General features: G+C 36.7%; 1 protein-coding gene across 1 annotated transcript in view; it reads right to left on the minus strand.

The window, feature by feature from the left end:
- The window catches only part of WDR36 (WD repeat domain 36), a 39262-nt gene that overhangs the window by 15913 nt on the left and 5434 nt on the right, over positions 1-17915 (minus strand). The window contains exons 6-14 of the mRNA XM_026719832.2: positions 16588-16642; positions 14441-14573; positions 13711-13886; positions 9375-9495; positions 7171-7236; positions 6095-6178; positions 2374-2528; positions 1973-2087; positions 1432-1597 (exon numbers count right to left, since the gene is read on the minus strand). Of these exons, the coding sequence (XP_026575617.1) occupies positions 1432-1597; positions 1973-2087; positions 2374-2528; positions 6095-6178; positions 7171-7236; positions 9375-9495; positions 13711-13886; positions 14441-14573; positions 16588-16642 (1071 nt within the window). The remainder of the gene's footprint in view (positions 1-1431; positions 1598-1972; positions 2088-2373; positions 2529-6094; positions 6179-7170; positions 7237-9374; positions 9496-13710; positions 13887-14440; positions 14574-16587; positions 16643-17915) is intronic.

Here is a 17915-nt window from a genome sequence, read left to right on the forward strand (position 1 = left end):
TATGGACTAGCCCGCCCGTTCCCCAGACCTGAATCCAATTGAGACATCTGGGACATCATGTCTTGATCCATCCACCAATGCCACGTTGCACCATAGACTGTCCAGGAGTTGGGGGATGCTTTAGTCCAGATGTGGAAGGAGATCCCTCAGACGACCATCCGCCACCTAATCAGGAGCATGCCCAGACGTTGTAGGGAGGTCATACAGGCACGTGGAGGCCACACACACTACTGAGCCTCCTTTTGACTTGTTTTAAGGACATTACATCAAACTTGGATTAGCCTGTAGTGTTTTTTTCCACTTTAATTTTGAGTGTAACTCCAAATCCAGACCTCCATGGGTTGCTAAATTTGATTTCCATTGATAATTTTTGTGTGATTTTGTTGTCAGCACATTCAACTATGTAATGAACAAAGTATTTAATAAGAATATTTCATTCATTCAGATCTAGGATGTCTTATTTTTGTGTTCCCTTTATTTTTTGAGCAGTGTATATAAAAGACTAAAACAGTGCATAATGTATAATGATGTGATCAATGGCAAGTTATACATAAATGGCAAAAGAACTGAGCAAATACTTTAATTTGTATATCTTGGCAGAAAATTGACTGAAGGTGGAAAAAGATGTGCAAATCCAGGTAGGAAGACTGCAAGAAGTATGTGGTCCATTGCAACGAATGACTGTTTATCAAAAGAAGTGAAAATCGTTATGGATATGTTTTTGCTGCTTTTCCATATGGACAGTTTGTTTTTTTCTTCCATATTATTTATGTCTTATTCTTGGAGACTGCCTGACAAGTCCCTGCAGTTTTCTTTACAAGGTTTTTCAGAAATGGTTTGCCGTTGTCTCCTTCCTAGGACTGAGAGAAAGTGACTGACCCAAGGTCATCCAACTGGCTTTGGCCCTAAAGTGGGATTAGAATTCATGGTTTCTAGTTTGATGCCTCAAGCAATTTACCAATTGGCCCTCTATCTTGTTAGAAGAAGCATAAAGGTTATGTTGAACTTAATGGGAGTGGAATGCTTAATAGATTTGTAATGTGAAATAGATAGAATTAAAAAAATGAATGGCTAGCAATGAATATGGACTCATAAGAAAAAGGAGTGATATATGGAAAAATAGGTTTGTAGGCACGAATGAATGCACCTAAATAAATATATATTAAAATATGTAAATATAAAAATCTGTAAGGTGTATACAGAGTATAAATAAATAAGGTGGAGATTCCACTTGCAGTAACAATGAGGAACACCCATAGCACGACTGCTTGGTTAAAAAGCACCATACACACTCACATAATCATATATACATTCACAGAATATCAATTTAAAGTATCAATATTAAAATGATTAATAAATCAATCATTAAAAATATATCTATGAGTTTTAATTTTGTTTGTAGACTTTACTGAATATACCACACCATCTCACCTATCTCTATGAAGCAACATTTTATTTGGGGACGTGGAGAGATCAATAGAATATACAAATGTTGTGGTCTTGAATTTCCAGAATTTGATCAATCCTTCACTTCCTGTTGTGATTGTAAATTGGTTGAGTCCATCCACTGCTATACCTCTTATGCAGCCTTCGTGAGCTTTGATTATATACATACAGAAAAAATGAATCATTTGTTAGGCTTTTTTTGAGTATTCTTGAACAAAACCTTTAACTGTACTTGTTTACTTCTGCGCTTCTAAAGTGAACCAAATTCTTGAAATGGATCTGAAGTTAAATACTAGAAATCTTCCAAAGACATACCACAACAAAGCTAGTAAGACCGACATATTGGTAGTCATCAAGCATTTATTACCTAACTAGTATTACCCACCTTAAACCTAGTTTTATGTCCTGAGCCTACAGTGACAGAAATTTTTATGAATATGAGGCAATGGATATATTGACTCCACATTAGCTACTGAAACTTTGATTACAATGCTTTTTAAAAAAAAAAAAAAAGTCAGATTTTCACCTTTTTCTTCACCATAACGTCCTCTGTGAATGCCAGACTGCATATTGTATTTATCCACATGCCCTGTTGAAAGTCCAATTACTGCAAAGTTTCCACAAGAAGTAATGTCTACTGCCTTTCAAGAGAAAGACAAAAAACAAGTTATTTACATCAAGGGGTATCTTTGCAATATAGCAAACAGTTTACACTGTTAAAATTTTAGATATTTTATAGTTATTCATTCAAACTGGTTTATTTTCAAAAATGTTTAGATATTCATACAAATGAGCTTTGGAAAATCAAGGTAACAATGCATGCTGTGTAATCTAAATACAAAGTAAGCTGAAGACCTGTACTTGAATAGATTTCAGCTTTACGTGAATTTAATAATTGCCTCCAATAATTTATTCGGAAAAACTTACTGTTGCATATATACCAAGAGATTTATTTTTGCTGATGTCTTTTGGGTTCAGTTTATGGATTCCCATTGTAGATTTCTGATAATTCCAAGTAGTACAAGTTACATAACCTTGATGGCAAGCAACGATGCCATCCCAGTCATTCTGACGGGCCACCTCTGCAATGCAATCAATATTATATATAAAACTCTTTTAACTGACAGATTTTTTAAATTTTGAATACAGGCTAATTGTAACCTTTTTTCTAAATTACAATGTAATAAAAATGCTAAACCAAGTGGACGATGTCACATTCCAAATGAGGCACAAATGATGAAATTGTTATAGTACATTTGCTTATAGCATGCTTCTAATTTTCTTTTTTTTTTTTTGAATAAATTTTATTGAGTTTACAATTAAAAACATATCGACATTACATATACAACAGGGGGAGAAAAAGAAAAAAGAAAAAAAGAAAAAAAACGCTCGGTCTTGCGAACCGAAAAAAGAAGAGAAAAAGAGATATAAAAGAAAGAAAGAAAGAAACAAAGAAACGGAAGAGAAAGAAAATACATTTAAAAACAGACAGATATCCTTTTTGACAGTCTGCAAGATCCAATTCTCCTACCTTACTTTAAATACACACATCTTATCAATATCTATGCTTAAATTACCCATTGTTCATTAAACAGTTTATCTCTGAAATAACCAATTATACCACAAATTCCAATTATCATAAAATGTTGAAGACTCTTTATTTTTAAGTGCTATAGTTAATTTGTCCATTTCTGCACAGTCACATATTTTCTGGATGACCATTTGTTCTGTAGGTATATAGGATGATTTCCAGTACTGGGCAAATGCTAATCTGGCCGCAGTTAGAATATGAATTGTTACATATTTCATCTTTTTAGGTAAGTATTTATCAGAGATCCCTAGTAGGAAGAACTCTGGTTTGTATTCGATTTGTTCTCTGGTTATCTCCTCCAACCATTTTCTGATTTTTTGCCAGTATTTCTGGGCTTCTTTGCAAGACCACCACATATGAAAGTAGGTTCCTTCTGTGCTTTTACATTTCCAGCATTTTGGACTAGTGTTTGGGTTCATTTTTGCTAACCTCGAAGGGGGTAAGTGCCATCTATATAACATTTTATACATATTTTCTTTGTATGCCGCGGATTTCGTAACCTTGATGTTTCTATTCCAGATCTTTTCCCATTCTGTTAATGTAATGCTTCTTCCAATATTCCTACTCCACATTATCATGTTCCCTTTCACTATCTCTTGCTCTAATTCTACCTCCAATAAATATTTATAAAATTTGGAGATATTCTTTTTATTTGATCCTAATAAGATTTTATCTAAATATTGTAATTTGCTATAAATTCCAAACTCTTTGATATCTTGTTTGTATCTGCTGTGGATTTGTATATATAACCACTGGTCAATTTTAAATCCCTGTTCCTGTAAGTCCTGTCGAGTTCTTAATTTTCCTAAAGGGTCTAATAAATCTTTATATTTAGTCGTTTTTGTTATATCCAAATTGTTGGGATGGACCATTGCCTCCATTGTTGAAAGCCAAATCGGAATTTTTGAATAATGTTTTTTGCATATTTTTTTCCAATTAGTTAATAATGAATCTCTAATAAGGTGTCTATGAAAATACGACTGTTTAGTTTTCCCCACATCCCATAGAAATGCGTGCCATCCTCTCTGAAGGTCGTGCCCTTCCAAGACTAAAGTTCTTTTATTCAGTAAATTGACCCAGTCTTTTAACCATAATAAGTTGGCTGCCCAATAATATAATTCCCAGTTTGGGAGCGCTAGCCCACCTCTACTTTTTGCATCTTGTAAAGCCTTAATATTGATTCTAGCTTTTTTCCCTTGCCAAATAAATTTAAGAGTTACCTTATTTATATCTTCAAAAAATTTTTTGGTAATTTTATTGGGATTGTCTGGAATAAGTAAAGGAGTTTCTAATTTTCAAGCACAGCCTTGTGACAGTAAAGCAAGAGGAACAAATGTATTAGTCTAGAATAAACACAGTGGTGTCTGATTCAGCAGCCTATGCAGCATTGCAACCAACTACTTGCATGCTAAAGTTTAGATACCCTTGGTCAAATTTTATATTTTAATGAATCCATAATTGAACTTGACAAGTGTTGAGAAGAATCTCTCAGTTCTTTCTTTTGGAATTTCCCCTTCTTCCTTGTAACTCAAAAATACTTGAAATTCTACTTGCATGCAGTGCCTATTTGAGAACTACTCACAGATTTTCAGTATGGGGCCTGTGAAGATCATTCCAAAGCATTTATCCTTATAGTGAAAATAGTACTTACTATGTAATCAAACACATCAAACGACAAAATGTCTTAGACTGAAGTAAGCCAGCTAAGTGTTTTGTTACTGCTTTCCTATTTAGAGGTTGACATCAATGAAAACAAGCAGCTTTCCTTCAGGTTGACATTATTCCTTGAGGGAAATCACATATTGCAGTACATTTCAAAATGATCTGGGTAACTTGATGAACTGCAAGCGATAGGCAGTTGCCAAAAAAACCCAAAAGCCATAAATGTATTAACAGAAATACAGTGCCAAATCAGGAGAAACTGCAGTTCTCTTTTCTGGATGCTCAGACCACATTTAGAATACTGTGTCCAGTCCTGGGCACTGCGTTTGACATTTGTCAAACTATAGCCTATCCAAACCAGGTTGATAAGAAAAATAAAACCTGTAGAATGGTTGGAAGTGTTGGGTATATTTAGCTAAAAGAAAAGAATGTAAGGAGTCACAGCTGTTGTCTTCAAGTGCCTAGAGGGATTTCAGGAAGATAATAAGGCAGTAGTTCCAGAAGAGCAGTCAAGAAAAGGTTTAAATTACAAGAAAATAGATTTAGGTCAGCTATCTGGCAAAAAAAAATCTTATTGGTTAAGTTTTTCACCAATGGAACAGATGGCCTTGGTGGTGGTTTCCTGTACTAAAAGTGTTTAAACAGAGGCTGGACAGCCATCTGTCAGGAATGCTGTAATGTTGGGTTCCTACTGGCACAACATATATTGTAAAGGGAAAATAGCTACACTGATAAATTAAAAATCATCACGGCTGCAAAATAATACATGGCATACCAAGCAGCTATTAAGAACTGGTGGAGCAGTGGCAGCCCTAGAAGATTGGAGACACTTAGCAGTGTGACTTTCGGGGCAGTGCCGAATTTATTTTTAAAACACAGGTGGGCTATATAAGGCTGCTTAATGGGCTGCATGTGGCACAAGGGCCATATTTTGTGCAGGTCTGGATTAAGTGATCTACAAAATGATGCTTTCCAACACAATGAGAACAATAAAAAGAATTTTATTCAAGAAGCACAAGAATTTCAATTACACCCAATTCTTAAAGACTGCTTGAACAACTCCCTGAGGTTTTCTTGGCAAAAAAAAATGGTTTGTTACTGCCTCATTTCTAGGGCTGAGAAAAAGTGACTGGCCAAGGTCACCTAGCTGGCTTTGGTTTAAAATGCAGCTAGAATCCATAGTCTTCCAGTTTGTAGCTTGATGCTTTAAACACTATGCCAAACTGACTCTCATTATTGGTAGTGAAAAACATAAATTACCTCAGCTCATCTGGATAAAACAGTGCTAGCAATTCTATCAGTGGACAATATTTATAAAATTCTCATGAATTAAAAAAAGTATTTGATGTGATGCATTGTAATCTTATTCATTCAAATTAATCAGCAGTTGCATACCTGTTGCAAATGTTGTAATAGGGGGAAGTGCCATTGTGTCATTACGAAGTCCTTTCTTTTTTGATTTCTTCTTATTTATTGAACCTTGAAACATGATAAATGAAACAGTTATTTGTGCAGTGTAATAGATAGTTTGAATATTCATATCTATGGAAGACTTCTAATTCCTATGTATTCAAAAGAGGTATAAAAATTGCGGCCTTATGCCACCAGTTATCTAGGTTCCCACCCATAGGTCCCAAAGCCCCTAGAGAATACAGCCCTAATTTGGGGGTTTTGTTTGCATGTTTTAAACCTTTTTTAGAGATTTAATGGGCAAATTGGGTGATGTAAGTATTGCAAAAGCTTAACAAATTCAAACCTAAAACACCTGACTAGAAATAAACAAAACCACTTGGCCATAGTCATGCCTATTTTGCAACGCGGCACATAAAATAGTGAGAGAAAAAAAAACCCAGTGAGGTCCTCAGATTAATGGAAATTGCAAGTTCATCCTAGAAAACCATCTAATTCCATTTATTTGCTATTAGAACAGATGATAGATAAAAATGAGTATTTTCAAATACAAAGGAAACACGGGTTTTAATTAAAAAGTTCTCTTATCTCACATATTTCTCTACTGGTTCTGCAGTCAGATCGGCAAGGCTGGGAAACTTAGAAAACAAGAATTATTTAGATTTTTGGAAAAGGCTTTATTACTAGTAAGGAGATGTAATCAAAGCCTGCCAAAGCAATTTCACTGATAATTAAGGTGATTTTTTTTCACATTTACCACCTCACCTGGACTAAAAGTCCAACTTCTTCCTGCAAAGGTCTTCCTTTCTACTGCTTTGTTACCCAGATTTATTAAATAAACACCATATCTCTCATAGTTGCTATATGTTTCCTTCAAAAGAGGCATTTACAACAAAGACACATTGTTTTTCAAAACATGGCTACAAACCAGAAAATGTATTGAATAAGAGTCTTGATATTTAAATAGTGCTGAATTACAAATTCCACATTTTTAATATTCTAAGAAGTTCTAACTAACAATTTCTTTGATATTTGTATTTTGTTTTTACTGTAACACTCACCATGTCCTAAACTTTTATTAAATCTTTCGTGCACTGTGGAAAATGATTGTAAAGTACCATCTTGACCTATGGTAAAATATAAAAGAGAGAACGGAAGTATTTCCTGTGTAAATGTTTATTTTAGGCATTTTCACTCATCTATGATATGCAAGCCTTTATATAAGCCACTGAATAAAACTTGGCATTTACAAGTACCAATATGCCTGGTTAACCAACAACTTTTACAATTACTTGAAAGTTACGCCAGGAAATTTACAAAGCCAAACCTTTCATGAGAGGTGTTACAAAATCCTTAATACTTTTTAGAAATGCGTAAATGAAAAATGTCAAGATACACTCCAGTTAAACTTGCACTGGAGATAAAGCCAAAACAAATTTAGCAAAATCATTTAAAACTCAACTTTAATATGGGATGTAGCAAGCGTGCCATGTAACTGAAAAATCATGCCACTTTATCCAAGAGTGTTACAGGTAGTCCTTGCTTAAGAACCCTAACTGGGACCAGAAGCTCTGTTGCTAAGTGAAGTAATTTAGGGATAGTAATTTTAGAAATCTTGGTTGCGGGTGTGTGATGACCGGGGCGTGGCACAAAGGCAACACAGTCAAATACTTAATAAGAATCCCTTTATTATCTCCAACTTTTCCCCCAATGTCCAGGTTACCTGGAGAAAAACTGTCCCCGGAACAGCCTTTGACTGCAGAAAATTAAGTCCAAAACAGGGTAAACACAAACTGTAACTTAAAGTCCAAACAAGCCAAACTGAAGCAATTAGTTTGGCAGGGCAGGAGCAAGAATTTCAGACTTAAAAGCACGGCAAAACTCACACAGTTGGGAAGATGCCAGGAACACTGATAAACCACGACAATACAAGATAAAGTCATGTTTGCTCCCAACAGCCTGCCACAGGCAGCTTGCCTTTTTTATAAACTGTTTTCCCAGCTGTGGCTAATGAAGGGAATCAGGGCCCTTTCCTCCCCTGTAAGCCACGCAACCCATGTTGCTCTCTTCTCCATTCCTCCCTGCATGCCCTAGGATGAAGAGGGGATGGGCCTGGGTTTTCTTCTGAATTCCCTCTCCCTTGTTTTACCTCTCCCCTGCTCTGCCCAGCCAGATTTGTCCTTCCCTAGTTTCCTCCACAGACAACGGAGCCACACCCGCACTTCCTGTCAGCTGTTCGGCTTCCTCCTTGGATTCAGACTCTGATAGGGGCATGACAGGGTTAGACTGCACTGTTGTTAAGACAGGACCTCTCGCATTTCATGACTTAACCCGGTTGCTTCTGCTTTAACTCTCCACATCTGCCTATCGCCCATGTCCATCTTTGCCTTTTTGGACACCCAGCACTCCAATGCCCTTGCTCTCTTTCCACCCACCATTATGAGCTACCTTTGCTGTCTTCTTCTTCCTCCTGCAATTAAGGCAGGCCCAGCCAGCAGTTGCCTCCTGAAGAGCTAGGCTGGGTGTGCCTTGTCAGCAGTTGGAGAAGGAAGAGAGTGAAAGTAGCTGAGATTGGGGGAGGGGGAGGGGGGCTGGTTCTAGGACCACTGGTAGCAGCAAGATCATTTGAGTACTCAATGTCCAAAAGAGAAAGGGCATAAGAGGAAGGAATTGAACTACACGCTGTGGTCATAAATGTAGGGGGCTGCCATGCCTCTGAATTTTGACTGCATGATCACGGGGGAACAGTAATGACCCTGGTTGTAGTCCTTGAAGTCAGGTAGTCTTTAACTTATAACTATTTGTTTAGTGAATGAAGTTATAGCAGCGCTGAAAAAATTGTCTTATGATCATTTTTCACACTTACATTATTGCAGCATCCTCATGGTCACATATTCAAAATTTGGATGCTTGGCAACTGGTTGTTATTTATGAAGGTTGCAGTGTCCCAGGGTCCTGTGATCACCTTTTGTGACCTTCTGACCAGCAAAATCAGTGGAAAAGCCAGATTCATTTAACAACAGTGTTACTAATTTAACAACTGCAGTGATTCGCTTATCAACTATAGCAAGAAAGATCATATGAAATGGGGGCAAAAATCACTTAAGAAATGTCTCAGCAACATAAAATTTGGGCTCAATTGTGGGTCGTAAGTCAAGGACTACCTGTACCATTTGTTCAGAATCACCATAACTTTGACTGGTTGCTCAATAGTCATTAAGCGAGGACTACCTGCAGTCATTTCAAAAGAAAATGGAACTCTTACTAGCACTAAGAATCTGCTGTCCATTTTGCCCATGATGTCGGATTTTTGTTGGAGGTGCACTATGTCCCATTCGATATCTTAACAGTCTTCCACTTCCTCCAGGGCCATCAAAGATCCACACCTATTAAATAAATGAACAAACACAAACAAACTGTAAGCAACAAACTAAAAGAAAAGCTTTGCTATGCAAAGTATAACAGCAGGTCTCCATAATGTTAAAATCATTATAAAATACTAATGAAGAGGAATTTTGTATGATATTTCTTTTGGAATGAACACTTCCTCATTATTTGGAAAATAATAATCATATAACATTCAAGCTATTTATACAGGGAGAATTAACCTCTCTCAATTTTTTAACTGAAAGAAGCTATTAGGCCAATATGAACCTTAATATAACTTATGCCTCAGGTTGCAGTGTTGTGTAAGCACTAACTCCGATGGCATGTCTAACACCCCAATTAAATTTTTTTTTTAAAAAAAAGGACAATGAGGGGAAAGAAAAGTTGAAATCTTCTAGATTTTGTGTGAGAATACTAATATCTTTCACAATTCCAAGATGGGTAATGAAATTAAATGAAATTTGACATAATAGGACTTTAAATGAGCCATCTATACAAGACTGCCCGGTGGTATTTAAAGCCTAAAAAAAAAATCTGATATATAATTCTGTGTGCATGTATATATACACATATACCTTATTGCATATAGCTTTCTCAATTAAACCAGACATGAATCATGCCTAAAGAGCTAATTCTACTTTATTTTAAGGCCACATTAACAGTACTTGTAAGTCTGAAGATACAAAATGTCTGCTGCCACTTTTAACCCCCCTCCCCCAAATTAAGGCAGGTCATCCTCCCTCCCTTCCTCTGATCCTTAATCCATTGCATGTGCCTGCCTCAATTGTCTGAATTGTTTCCTGGAGCTTTCTCCCCCTTGTCTTCCAAATATTCCATTACATTGCAAAACAAGAAGGTATTTGAATCAGTTTGGGAATGCTATCAATCTTAATTTGATGAGGTTTTATTTTGTTTTGTTTTATTCAGGGGCCAATTCAGATGCAGGTGATCTTCTTGCAAAAATTAATCCCCCTCAAGCTCATACTGTAAACAAAAAAAAAAAAAAGCTTTAGACTGTGGTTTTTCATTTAGACCAGAGGTCGCCAACCTTTTGGATCTCAGGGACCACCAAACGCATACTTTTAAATCCTGAGGACCACTAATATGATTTTTTTAAAAAAGTTAATATATTTAATATAATTTTTATGTTAAATATAAATTCTATCTATCTATCTATCTATCTATCTATCTATCTATCTATCTATCTATCTTAAGTTTTCGCGGGTACTTACATGTATGGCATTCGGCTTTGTTCGGGTATTTTCCCACGTCATAGTAGTTGTGCTTTTAAAGTTGTAGCGACATTTCAGCAGAATCTCATCTGCCATCATCAGGCTTCTGTAAGAAGAAGCCTGATGATGGCAGATGAGATTCTGCTGAAATGTCGCTACAACTTTAAAAGCACAACTACTATGACGTGGGAAAATACCCAACAAAGCCGAATGCCATACATACATACATACACACACACACACACACATATATACATACATGATACACATACATACACACACACACACACACACACACACACACTTATTTCATTATAACAAAATGTAAATGCTTAATGATAACAAAATAAAACGTTCTGGGCTGGAAGCCTCTACCAACCTGGCACCTTCCAAAGAGACAGAAGAGCGAGAGGGGTGTGTGTGTGTCTGAGCTGAGGGGCCTCGGGGCAACTGCTGCTGAGAGAAGCAGAGGCTTCTCTCTTTGGGGGGCAGCGCTCTTTGGCTGCCACTCCAGGGGCTTCTCAGCAGGCATCTGCCTGCAGAAGGACTGCTGCTCTTGGTGATTAATTTGGGGGAAGCATCTCTTGCATTACCAGGGAAGGAAAGGAGACGAAACGAAGTACACTCTTTCACTGAGACCTACAAAATGCCAATCTACCGTGTTCCAGGAGTTCTTTGAAATCATCAAATGCTCCCACTTGCAGTTCTCGTGCCTCCCAGCTCAGGTCCGAGATGTATGCTCCTACACACAGTGGCAGCAACAACAGTCCCCTCCCTCAGCGCCCGCTGTCAGCTCTCCCCATTAGTTTTCTAGCTTTGAATTGCTCCTGACTCTCTCTCTTTCCTCCCCCCCACCCATGTGCAGGCAGAAAGGAAAGGGAGACGGAGTCGTGCACAGCTCTCCTCTTTTCCAGTCCTTGCTGCCTCTCCCAACATCAAAGCCTCAGAAACGCAGGCAAAGTTGCCACAGTGGTAGCACCCTGAGTTGCTTGCTTCTCCACTACTGCCTCCTCCTCCTCCAGCACCACTTCCGTAGGGCGATTCTTAACTAACCGAGCATGCTAAGGCAACTCGGGATGCTACTGCTATGGTGGCTTTGCCTGCGTTTCCAAGGCTTCGATGTTGGGAAAGGCAACAAGGGCTGGAAAAGGGGAGAGCTGTGCATGGCTCCGTCTCCCTTTCCTTTCCTGCCAGCACTTGGGCGGGGGGGGGGGGAGAGAGAGCCGGGAGCAATTCAAAGCTAGAGAACTAATGGGGAAGAGCTGACAGCGGGCGCTGGGGGAGGGGACTGCTGTTGCTGCTGGCGCCGGGTGTAGGAGCTGGCTGGCACATGCATCTCAGGGGCCTGACTCCGGGGTCCCTTGGAGAGCCGGGAGGCACAAGTACTGCACGGCCCAGATTAATTGCTTTGGGGATCTATTTCTTCTGCGGCCCATCAAAAATTTTCCACGGTTCACAATACTTTAGAGGAGCAATGTTTTTCAGATTGTCTGAAACGATAAGCAGTGCAATATTATCTGGAATGTAAAGACAGCTTATCATTTCAGGCAATCTGGTACAGCTGAATACAAGGTATACTTTACTGACAAAGATAATGCCTGTTTGCAATTTATAGTCAGCAGGCTCACAAATCCAGTCAATCAGGGAGTGTAGTTGTTAATGATAGCTAACTCTACCACTGCAATGTCCTTAGATTGCAGAAGTGCCATTCAGTACATAATGGCAAAGCCTTTCATTCTATGCTGAATGTTGTTTTTATACACTAATTAAATACACTTGAGGAAAGAGGAAGTCCAGCAAATCTCACCACCCAATTTTGAAGACTGCTGTGCACATAATCCTTTAAAATTCTGTAATTTACTTAGCATTTGTACAGGTTGTCCTTGATTTGTGACCATGATGGAGTCTGCCCATTACAGTCATAAATTGGGATGACTGTAAAGTGGGTCACCCAGGTGACCGATCTGATTTTGCAACCTTTTAGGCAGTGGTTGTAAAGCAAATGTATTATTCACTATGGGGCGTTTTGCTGAAAACTGGAAGTAAAAGCCAGTTTTGGCCAAAGATGTAAATTGTGGTCACATGACCATAGGACATTTAAAATGGCTGTAAATGGGGGCTAGTTGTCATTTTACCATGAGGGCGCTGTTGAAACTTCAGAACTGGCTTGTAAGTATCTTTGGGTGGTCCATTTTGGTCATAAGGTCACTGGCTGTAAATCTATACAAAGCATGCCCATAAAAGTACAAGGATGGGTACAACTTTTAAAGATTCCTTTAGAGACCTTTCCTCTATCTGACGGATTTGTCTTTTCAAAAGAAACATCCATGCCTGGAAATTTCTTCCAAATCTGTCAAGAAATTTTATGTACTGGTAGTTCTCTTCTTTCAAATAAAATATAAAGAATACACGCACAAAATCCCTGCAGCTATTCATTTAAAATACTCAAAGGGTTAAAATACTCATAATTTTCATATAATTCTGTTAAAAAGCAAATGTGTTACAGCAATTTGGTGATTTCATGTCATTAGTAACGAGAAATCATGCAAAGCTGAGAATTCTTAATAAAAGATTAAGACAGCAGTGAAACAGGTAGCCTTTGGAAAATCTGAATAAGGTCCCAGATCAAATTTTCATTTCTGTGAGTAGAAGCAACTTATACAATTCAAAGTGTCTTGAGCAGTGTCCAATAGTACATGAGCGTAGCCTGCTTTTCAAAGAGTTAGCTCATTTAATACATTACATAATTTTGCTTATTTCTCAGTTCACAAGATTCAACTGCAAAAATTCTTGACAAATAAGCCATTTTTTATTTTTGCATTTTAAACTGCTTTTAAACAATGATCCTATTCTGGAAACGGTGTTATGTAACTGAAAATATGAAACATGTTTGTTTCCAAGAACACAATAAAGAATGTTAATCCTACATGAAATGCACATAAACATTTTTGGAGAAAGATCATGTAAACTGACATAACTTACCCGTATAGCATTATCTGCACCATTAGTAATAAGAAGTGGCTCTCCTTGGACAAATGACATACCCGAAATTGCCGTAGAATGTACATCTCTCATTTGGCCTAAAAGCTTCTTTTCCTCCAGGTCCCATAACCCAATATGCCCAACAGGACTTCCAGCAGCCAGAATTGGATGCCCATCTGATCAAAAAAATAGGAGGGAGCGGGGAGAAGAGAAATATAAATATTCCTTCTTAACAGTTACAATTGGACAAGAAAGTCAAGGAGCTTTAAAAGATGTTTTAAATAGATATATTCAAATTCATGAAATTACAGTACTCTAGGGCTGAGAGTTAGTTTGGTATAGTGGTTAAGGCCTCATGAGAGAAACTGGAAGGCTGTGATTTGTATTCCCATCTTAGGCATGAAGCCAACTAAATGACCTTGAGCTAGTCATTTTCTCTCAAGCCTAAGAAAAATGCAAGAATAAACCACTTTTGAAATCTGCCAAGAAAACTGCGGAACTATTTCTTGCAGAAATCAAAGCCGACCAAAGCGAGCATATAAAACCAACAAAAAAGAGGAAAATTAAAAGAAGTATAAGAGTTATTAAGCTAGCAAACAAAGAAGTCAATATTGTCTTCTGTTTGTGTTTTTAATTCAATAACATGGAACACATAGTGAATTCCTTGAACTGTTTGCAATTCCTTTTATTATTATTTATATTATTATTATATATAAATCCTGACATTTACCTGTACGAAATGATACTGCAGTTATGGGCCCCCAATCCTGTTGAAATTTCATCAGTGTTTCATCAAACTTAATATTATGCACTATTATATGTCCAATCACAAGCCCAATTGCAATGACATCCACTGCTGGTGCCTGCAAAGAAAATTAGTTTGATTTTGAAATATTATATAAATACCACGTTGAAAGCATTGAAAGTATGATTCCAGTATAATTTTTTCCTAGACCTGTTTACTCCTCCATTCTTTTTTATGGCTATTCTATGGCCATTCTATTTTATGGTCATTCCATTCCATTCCATTCCATTCCATTCCATTCCATGGCTATTCTATTCTATGGCTATATAACTCTATTTTTAAATAAAACTGATGCTCATATAAATAAATGTTTACAAAAAATAGAATCCTATCATAAAACAAGTCTAATCCTAACTGTATGTAAACCATCAAGATGAAATTTGTTATCTACTATTGCTAAGAAAAAGAGAAGCATATGGAACGTTAACAGATGTGCTGTACAGTAATGATAGTCATTTTGGATGGTTAAAAGGCAACAACACAGAAGTCAACTAACCTCAGCTACTAATACTGATTTTTTTTTTTATCCTTAAATCATAGCAACTTTTTGGTTATTGGGAAGCTAAAATTGAATGGGTTATTTCTTACTAGGACAGGCTTGTGAGTTTTCCATATGCATGCAATAAGCCATTGTGTACCAGACAATTCTGGACTAGATAGGCCATGACCTAATCCAAAAATGGTCTTAAGTTTTTATCTTGTATTACACTTCCCAAATATATATTAATGGGAAATTACGAGAACTATGGTCAAACAAAAATGGAGGCACCAAGTTAAAGAAAATTAATTAAAATTAACTTAAAGCTTTAAACAGGAAACCTATCTGCATGCTATTTGGAACACCTAGCTTTATTTTCCAAATAAATGTTTTATAATGAGAATAACAAGCTTCACAGAATAATTGTCTACACTATAATCCTGAATATCATTATACTTCATTTAATTTTGGATCCCAATTTAACAATGCCATTCTGAATTCTATAATCCCATTATTCAAATACAAGTTGTCTTTGAGTTATTATCCTTGAACTTATGTTCAGAAATTAGATTTCTGATATAGATTTTATTTACTATATACATTTTCATTGGCATACACTTTTTATTTAAAAATAAAATTCCCTTTAACTATTGTTTTTGAGGGCAAAAATGAGTCACAATTCTGCAAAAGTAAAGTATAGGTACAACCTGTAATGAATTTATTTCAGTCAGGATTTTGCAGAAGCTATAGTAATACCTGGAATTTATGATTCCTGTTTATTAGTTAGCTTTAGAAAAACAAAATTTTATTTGAATTTACTTCTAAAATAAAGGAAAGGCTCAATATTCTCAAGCAACTAGCATAGTTTTATTTACTGTATTTTTTGCACTATAAGATGCTCCAGACCATAAGATGCACCTAGCTTTTGGGGAGGAAAACAAGAAAAAAAATATGTCTCTACCCCCAGAAATTTGCCTCCTTGCAGCCAACAGCCTGGTCAGTTTAAGCACGGCCTGATTTAGCATGAGCAGCTGACTGGCGGTTGGATTGGCCTTCTGGAATACCGCTGATCAGCTATTTCAGGCTGCAGGGATCACCACTGCCCATCACCGGCACCTCTATGCGCCCCATTTTCAGCCTGTGTGTCCCATTTTCAGCCTCCATGAGCCCTGTTTTCGGCCTGCAGGTGGGCAGGGCTTTGGCAACATTCGCTCTATAAGACACACAGATATGTCCACCCACTTTTGGGGAGGGAAAAAGTGCATCCTACAGTGCAAAAAATATGGTATGTCAAGTTATGAAAATTATAAAAATACATCTATTGCATCTAATAATTACACACATAAAATAAATGTAGGCAAATGAAGTACATGTAAATTCTCACTGACTTTCAATTATAATGGACATCCCTGCAAATTATTCGGAAAAATTGAGGCTTTACTCTGTATGTGTAAGTGTTATTTGGAGAAAGGCTTGGTGGAATAGATCTGACCAAGCCAACACTTTCTAAAGCTTTCTGAAATACGACCAATGAACAAAATGTAACATAACGGTTACATGTTCATTTTTTATAAGCCTATAACTCATAAATTACCTGTTCAAGGACTGTCACTCCTGCACCCCATCCTGGAAATGTATATAAAAGTTTGCTGAGGAAAAGAAAAGATTAAGAATTACTCAATGGGACCAAAAATACTCACAATCTTATCCAAAATAATTTAAAGTAAAGGTCATTCTTACTCAATTTACAAATACCAGAGGATGAAAAGTAATACAATCAATACTTCACTAAATACTTAATCATGTGCTATGAAATTACTTTCCATTTACATTACTACTAAGACACATCTCCTGGGGTATGTTCATACAATAGAAGAATTGCATTTTTATTCTTCCCAAAATGTTTTATTCTCCCACTGCTCAAAAACTTCTTAGATTATTTCAACATTGCAGCTTAGAAATGACTCAGGCTGGGTTCAGGGACAGTATTTCCCTTGCAGTGTTGCCAACTTTATTCATTTTATTTCAGTTAAGTCGAAAAACCTTTCTTGAAAGCATTCCTTCAGGTATACTAACCAAAAGGAAAAATGATAGTCTTGAATCTTTTAACTATCTAGGGATTACTCAAGTACCTACGCTTTAACGAGACCTTTCCTTAGAATGGAAACAAAAATTTGGTATTAATGAAAAAAAATAACTGAGCTACCTTTTTGGTTATTATGGAATAACAATTACCATGAAAAAAGAGAAGGTAAGAAAGAAAAGTAAACTGTCCACAGAATTAGCAACAACAAATTAGAATTTTTTCACCAGTCACATTAAAGACAAATTGTACCATGTGTTGTATGATAAGGTAGGAAAATATTTTTAAAAACATGTTTCTTTAATCCACTGAAAAATCTACTGCAATGGGAAGAGTGATTGTTGAGGATTGCCCTTTAAAAATATTTATCTGAAGGGGCTTGGCTAAAATGATACTACCAAAGGGGTACTAAATAGAGGGCAAATAAGATCAAAGAAGAAAACAACCCAGCCACTCTGAAACAAAATAAAAATGTTATACCATTTCAATATGACTTTTTAAATTAAATATCCTCTAAGTGTCTGTTTAGAAAGACATTTTAAAATTTTGTTGCAGGGGTAAAGGTGCCTTTAACTTGACTGTTACCAACTGCGATCCTAAAGTTTCCTTGATAGCTTCATGGAAGCATTTTCTGCAGCCTTTGCAGAAGATTGAGAATTAAAAAAATATCTAGAGGGTTAATGCCCCTAGAATTTCTAGAAGATGCCCCCACCCTTGTTATAGTAAGAAATGATCTTGTTTAGCTTGTAGTGCTGTTCAATAACCATTAACTCCACCAGGCCTCTGTACTCATTCAATTCCATATTTTAAACTATAAGAGCTAAGTAATATCAAATTAA

This window comes from Pseudonaja textilis, chromosome 2 (assembly GCF_049901715.1).
Source record: "Pseudonaja textilis isolate UNSWEBS1 chromosome 2, rPseTex1.2, whole genome shotgun sequence".
In the NCBI taxonomy this organism is placed as follows: domain Eukaryota; kingdom Metazoa; phylum Chordata; class Lepidosauria; order Squamata; family Elapidae; genus Pseudonaja; species Pseudonaja textilis.